This window comes from Scylla paramamosain, chromosome 6 (genome assembly GCF_035594125.1).
Source record: "Scylla paramamosain isolate STU-SP2022 chromosome 6, ASM3559412v1, whole genome shotgun sequence".
NCBI lineage: Eukaryota > Metazoa > Arthropoda > Malacostraca > Decapoda > Portunidae > Scylla > Scylla paramamosain.
The window spans coordinates 21,444,497-21,451,996 of record NC_087156.1 but is presented as its reverse complement, the minus strand read 5'-3'; the positions used below and the strand labels follow the sequence as shown (position 1 = coordinate 21,451,996).

General features: G+C 43.5%; 1 protein-coding gene across 2 annotated transcripts in view; it reads left to right on the top strand.

Moving 5' to 3' along the window:
• Window positions 1-5,445: 5,445 nt before the first annotated feature.
• LOC135101390 (soluble guanylate cyclase 88E-like) overlaps window positions 5,446-7,500 on the top strand; it is a 45,487-nt gene continuing 43,432 nt past the window's right edge. Inside the window, exon 1 of one of the 2 annotated variants that reach the window (XM_064005316.1) lies at window positions 5,446-6,198. In XM_064005316.1, the coding sequence (XP_063861386.1) occupies window positions 6,031-6,198 (168 nt within the window). In that variant the 5' untranslated portion in view covers window positions 5,446-6,030. The remainder of the gene's footprint in view (window positions 6,199-7,500) is intronic. The other variant, XM_064005315.1, reaches the window with a different exon arrangement.

Sequence of the window (7,500 nt, the reverse complement as noted above, 5' to 3'; positions counted from 1 at the left end):
ACACACACACACACACACACACAACCTGTAAGAGAACTAACCTTTGGAAAACGTATTTGTGAAAACTTGCGACTTTAATTATCGTTTGTGTCGCTGGGAAAATGTTCGTATATTTCCAAAAGTGTTAAGTTTTACAATATCACGCTCGTCTACCTTTTTGGATTAGATAAACTGATTTAAGAGTGAAATTATTGCTTGAGTTATGTGTATTTAACCCTTTTGCTGCTAAGTCTTTTTGTTGATATTCAGAACACAACAATGTTTGAACAGACACAGAATAAGAGAATAGAAGTCTAATTCTGTGTCTCCTAGGCTACAGAGGTTGCTTATGAGAAACTACTACAAACATAAATCCAGCCTAAGTCTAAGCAGTTGGAGGTGATTAAGATAAAATATATATATATATATATATATATATATATATATATATATATATATATATATATATATATATATATATATATATATATATATATATATATATATATATATATATATATATATATATATATATATATATTTAGCAGTAATACGGTTAATTGTTGATCACTAAGGGCAGCGCTTTAACGACAGACTTCAGCAGACACCTAAGGTCTGAAAGTGACATATGAGGATGAAGAGACAGAGAATAACGCAAATCATGGCGAATGACAGATTCTTTTACAACTAATATAACAAAAGACTCTGGAACACACGTTTAATGCCTGAGAGTGACATCATATGAAAATAAACAAAGGGAAACAGAGAACTGCACAGATCACCTCAGGCGGCAGATTCTTTTCACAAAACAATACAAACACCGTAATTAAATTTTGATATAAACATTACTCAGGAGCGGAAGGATAATCATAGAGAGAAAAAAAAGTGCAATATAAAACCTCCATATATTGATTACATCTCGAGGGAGGGAAGAAGGCGCGCCGTTAGCACCAATACGTGCAAGACTGGTGGACACGACGGCGCCGCGGCAACCATCTGGCGCTCCCAAAGGTCTCGTTAGCTGCGTAAAGAAAAGTTCTTGAAACATTTCTAAGGACCTATTATGGACACGTTGAAAAGACTCCCCTCCGAAGGGCGCCACCACGTAGATCTTCCGGCCTGACACTAACCCAACTTCCTCACCAGCGGCCTAGAAACAGATCTTCAGGACTTGTCGGAGATCGTATTACAGACACCTTGAAAAGACGTTCTTTTTAATGCCTTCCCTTTTTGACTCTCTGGTCTGGTGAAGACACCAAACAAGCAATGCGGCCAGGAACTGATCATAAGCACCTTGAAATTACTTCCCTTCGAAGGCCGGCGTTAAGTTGAGGTTCAGTCTTGGCAAAGATATTCAAGTCAGTTCCTCAAATCTGCTACATAGCCTTGAAATGACTCCCATTTCGAACACCTTAGTATCTCCGGTCTCTGATCAGGTAAAAAGACTCAAATTGATTCCTCAAAGCTGCAACAGAATGTATCATGAACACTTTAAAATCACTCCTTTTCGAAGATCATAGGAAGGGCAAAGTGAAAACCTGACAGACCCAAGTAAGTTCCTCAGACGCACCAGAGGACCAATCATAGACAACGTGAAAAAGACTCCCATTCGAACCTCAAACTAAAGTCGAGGTTCTTGTCTAGCAGAGACGCATGTTAACTCAAGCCCTGAAAGCATCTCCGCCCCCCTCCACCAACAAGACCGCCGCCACGTGAAGATTCTGAAAGCGTACAAAGAGACCCGACCTGCGTTTGCTGATTAGCTCGACCTGTTTATGCGTGAAAGTTTCCCTTCCTGTGCCGATGCGTGGGTTTTGATGGAGTGTTATTGTATGGCGGCGCTTTAAAGGTTTCCAAATTTTACTCTTCGACTTTCTGCATTCAAATGAGGCCTTGAGTGAAGTTTTTATTTTATAATTCTTCTTTTTCTTCTTATTCCAATTTTTCGTTGCAGGAGATGAAGACAAGTAATTTAACGATATATATTTATCTATCTATCTATTTTTTTTTTTCGAAAGGAGATAAATCTTTTAAGAAATAAAGAAGCTAGAAACTTGAAAGATTACAATTTCTGCAAGAGTATCAATACTGAGATGACACATAATACTGAAGAAAATTTTAGAAAGATTTTAGATCAAAGCAATCATCGACCTTTACGAACCTGAACATGATTCCTTCTATATAATTTGTGAATGTGTGTGTGTGTGTGTGTGTGTGTGTGTGTGTGTGTGTGTGTGTGTGTGTGTGTGTGTGTGTGTGTGTGTGTGTGTGCGCAGTTCCCTCCCTATTTGATACCACTATACCTCATCATTATCTTGTACATAAGCAGCAGTAATGCGGCGAGCACTGCGGTGAAGAGGGCAGGTGGTGTGGGGCCAGTGGTGCCTCTTTAAGACCCACGCCACGCACTGAACTCACTCAGACTTATGAACAATGGATTGCTGAAATAAGCAGGTGACTTAAAACAACTGGAGGATGGTGTGCTGCGGTGGTAGTGGCTGTGTCTGGTTGTAACGCTCAGCTCTCTCACCACGACTATTTTCCAAGGCCATAGAGATTATTAGCCGAGTTCCCAAGAGTGTTTCTAATGTTAATAATGTAGAAATCTTGTTAATCGTTAGAAACACCCTTAAAAACTCTTGTCACTTCAACTAGAGTCCTTTGAAAGTAATGGAGATGCGGCGCAGAAGTGTTTCAGAATATGATCTTCAGTATGGTGGTTGTGATGGTGTTTGGTAAGACAAAGCTCAACATTTTCCTGACCTCTAATCCTTCTGCTTATGCTGTCACCCTCTCTTCTCCGTCGGGCTTCTCCGATCACAATCTCATATCTGTAACTTGTCCTATCGCTCCAATCCCTCCTCAGGATCCCCCTAAGCGAAGGTGCCTCTGGCGTTTTGCCTCTGCTAGTTGGGGGGACCTGAGGAGGTATTTTGTTGATTTTCCTTGGAATAACTACTGCTTCCGTGTCAGAGTACCATCTCTGTGTGCCGAGCGCATAACAGAGGTGATAGTGTCTGGCATGGAGGCGTACATTCCTCACTTCTTTTTCTCGACCTAAACCTTCCAAACCTTGGTTTAATATAGCCACCTCTCTATACATGATAGAGAGGTGGCCCACAAAAGGCACTTAAGCCTTCCATCACCAGAATCTCATACACTTTATATTTCTGCCCGGAACCATGCCAGGTCTGTTCTCCAACCAGGCAATAACTCCTTCATTAACAGAAAATGTCATATCTTTCAAGATCTAACTCCCCTCGTGACTTCTGGCATCTAGCCAAAAATATCTCCAATAAATTTGCTTCTTCTTCTTTCTCTCCTTTATTTCAACCAGATGGCACCACTGCTATCACATCTATCTCTAAAGCTGAACTCTTCGCTCAAACCTTTGCTAAAAACTCTACTTAGGACGATTCAGGGCTTGTTCCTCCCTCTCCTCCACCCTCTGACTACTTCATGCTACCTATCAAAATTCTTCACAGTGATGTTTTCCATGCCCTCGCTGGCCTAAACCCTCGGAAGGCTTATGGACCTAATAGGGTCCTGCCTATTGTTCTCCGAAACTGTGCCTCCGTGCTTGCACCTTGCCTAGTCAAACTCTTTCAGCTCTGTCTGTCAACATCTACCTTTCCTTCTTGCTGGAAGTTTGCCTACATTCAGCCTGTTCCTAAAAAGAATGACCGTTCTAATCCCTCAAACTACCGTACTATTGCTTTAATTTCCTGCCTATCTAAAGTTTTTGAATCTATCCTCAACAAGAAGATTCTTAAACATCTATCACTTCCCAACCTTCTATCTGATAGCCTGTATGGATTCCGTCAAAGCCGATCTATTGGTGATCTTCTGGCTTTCCTTACTGAGTCTTGGTCATCCTCTTTTAGAGATTTTGGTGAAACTTTTGTTGTTGTCTTGGATATATCAAAAAGCTTTTGATAGAATATGGCACAAAGCTTTGATTTCCAAACTACCCTCCTACGGCTTCTATCCTTCTCTCTGTAACTTCATCTCAAGTTTCCTTTCTGACCGTTCTATTGCTGCTGTGGTAGACAGTCACTGTTCTTCTCCTAAATCTATTAACAGTGGTGTTCCTCAGGGTTCTGTCCTGTCACCCACTCTCTTCTTATTATTCATCAATGACCTTCTAAACCAAACTTCTTGTCCTATCCACTCCTACGCTGATGATACCACCCTGTCCTTTTCCACGTCTTTTCATAGACGTCCAACCCTTCAGGAGGTAAACGTTTCACGCAGGAAAGCCACAGAACGCCTGACTTCTGATCTTTCTAAAATTTCTGATTGGAGCAGAGCAAACTTGGTATTGTTCAATGCCTCAAAAACTCAATTCCTCCATCTATCAACTCGACACAACCTTCCAGACAACTATCCCCTCTTCTTCAATGACACTCAACTGTCCCCCTCTTCTACACTGAACATCCTCGGTCTGTCCTTTATTTATAATCTGAACTGGAAACTTCACATCTCACCTCTGGCTAAAACAGCTTTTATGAAGTTAAGTGTTCTGAGACGTCTCCTCCAGTTTATCTCACCCCCCTCCTCCAGCTCCTAACTCTTTACAGGAGACTTATCCGTCCATGTATAGAGTATGCTTCACATGTCTGGGTTCCACTCATACCGCTCTTCTAGACAGGGTGGAATCAAAAGGTTTTTGTCTCATCAACTCCTCTCCTCTAACTGACTGTCTTCAGCCTCTCTCTCATCGCCGCAGTGTTGCATCTCTAGCTATCTTCTACCGCTATTTTCATGCTAACTGCTCTTCTGATCTTGCTAACTGCATGCCTTCCCTCCTCCCGCGGCCTCGCTGCGCAAGACTCTCTTCTTTCTCTCGCCCCTATTCTGTCCACCTCTCTAATGCAAGAGTTAATCAGTATTCTCAATCATTCATCCCTTTCTCTGCTAAATTCTGGAACTCCCTGCTTGCTTCTGTATTTTCACCTTCCTATGACTTGAATTCCTTCAAGAGGGATGTTCAAGACACTTATCTTTCAATTTTTGACCGCTTTGGACCCTTTTCTGGGACTGGCATCTCAGTGGGCTTCTTTTTTTATTGGATTTTTGTTGCCCTCGGCCAGTGTCCCTCCTACATAAAAAATACACATTTACCACTTCACTTTTCACTTCCTCCCACCACACGCACGCAAGAGAAAAACATAAACCCTTTCTAAGGCCTCTAAGTGGAAAGTTGGAAGCTGGAAACCGAAGAAAACGCATTTCATAAAGGACAAGTGCCTCACCAGACCGCCACCCAGCACTCCAGACCTGCCAACCTTCGTAATCTTTGCAATTGCTTCAGTGACACGCGTCCTTTAACAGCCGCAAAGGTACTGCGTCTCTTAATGCGTCGATGTCAGTGGTGGTGGTGGTGTTGATAGTGGTGGTGGTGGTGGTGGTGGTGGTGGTGGAGATGAAGCCGGTAGTGATAATTATTGGTAATAATGATGATACAAGGCAGTCAGACTAACACGACGCCCACACATGCCATACATCACCGCTCAGTCTTTTTAATTCTACGAGTATAATTCTCGTTGATATTATTGTAAGTGATAATGTTCTCATCGGCACCCATACAGTTACAGTACAGGCGAACACACACACACACACACACACTTACTGTTCTGTTAGTTCACCTACATAACAACACTCCTACACTCACAGTCCCAGCCAGCCAGACAGCGAGACAACCAGCCAGCTACACTCCCCACCAGCCAATCAGACAGCTACACTTCAAGCTATCCAACTAACCACACTCCCCTACCAGCGAGCCAGCCATGCAGCCAAACACCCAGCACAAAACCCGAACAGTAAAAATGTTGCAGGATACTTAAAGACTTCCTCACAGTAAGCACAGGAGGGCGATTCCCGAAGGCCAGTGTGTAACCAGTCAATTTTCTCCCTTACTTTACAGCACCTTTGATCGTTTCCCACAGCCACCCTCTACCTTTCCTGTCCCTGGCGCCTGCACTAATCCAGCCCTCTCTCACACTCTCTCTCTCTCTCTCTCTCTATCTCTCTCCAGGCGTGCAGGCGGCCATGTACGGATTACTGATCGAAAACTTCAGTGAGTTCATCAAGAACGATTATGGCGAGGATAAGTGGGAGGAGATACGTCGAGAGGCTGACATCGAACACATGGACTTCAGCACGCACAAAATCTACAGTGAAAACCTCCTGCCGAAGTTGTCCAGGGCCGCCGTCACCGTCAGTACCCACGGGGGAGGGAGGGAGGAGCAGGAAGAGGAGGAGGAGGAGGAGGAGGAGGAGGAGGAGGAGGAGGAGGAGGAGGAGGAGAAGGAGGAGGAGGAGGAGGAGGAGGAGGAGGAGGAGAGTTATGAGGGATGGGGTTTAGATGACTTAGAATTGTTAATGCAAGCGTGTGTGTGTGTATGTGTGTTGCTTCAGCTGGAGAGGAATAATTAGTGATGTGATGTCTTTTTTTAACTGGCAGATTAGTATCTCAGAATGATATCATCTGTTTATTGGATCTCTCTCTCTCTCTCTCTCTCTCTCTCTCTCTCTCTCTCTCTCTCTCTCTCTCTCTCTCTCTCTCTCTCTCTCTCTCTCTCTCTCTCTCTCTCTCTCTCTCTCTCTCTCTAACTGCCTCTCTTGTTTCTGTTTTTTGCTCCATCATTCATTTTCTGACAGCCAATCAAGTGTCGTCTTTTCAATCTTGCCTTTTCAGCATTTTTTTTCTCTTAGTGACTAAATCATTTAATTTTTTCCCCTGCTTCCTCCTTCCTAAAGACACCATCCACCGCACTCCCTTCTCATCATTATCATCGTCTTCGTCATCATCGTTTTCATCATCACCATTTTCCGTACACATATTCTTTTATCAGCTTGCCTCTGCACACATACATAAATACATACATACATACAAACATACATACATACACTCAACCTTTATGTCCTATATTTAGATACTATAAACATTTTCATCCACAAGTCTGTCTGTCTGGCTTTCTATATATCTGTCTGTCTGGCTGGCTGGCTGGCTGGTTGGCTGGCTGGCTGTCTGTCTGTCTGTTTGGCTGGTCTCTCTCTCTCTCTCTCTCTCTCTCTCTCTCTCTCTCTCTCTCTCTCTCTCTCTCTCTCTCTCTCTCTCTCTCTCTCTCTCTCTCTCTCTCTCTCTCTCTCTCTCTCTCTCTCTCTCTCTCTCTCTCTCTCTCTCTCTCTCTCTCTCTCTCTCTCTCTCACGTTCTGCTCCCCGTTCTTTACCCTCCTGGCGTTCCTTCGCTTCCTTCATCATCTCCACACGTGCTCCTTCTACGCCATTCATCATTCTTTATTTTCTTTTTCATCGGGGTGTCCTTGCCTCCATCAGGGCTATCTCTCTCTCTCTCTCTCTCTCTCTCTCTCTCTCTCTCTCTCTCTCTCTCTCTCTCTCTCTCTCTCTCTCTCTCTCTCTCTCTCTCTCTCTCTCTCTCTCTCTCTCTCTCTCATACCTGACCATCCCAGCTGTACCCAACACCTGTTTCCTAATTACTCTGACAGTCTATCTTA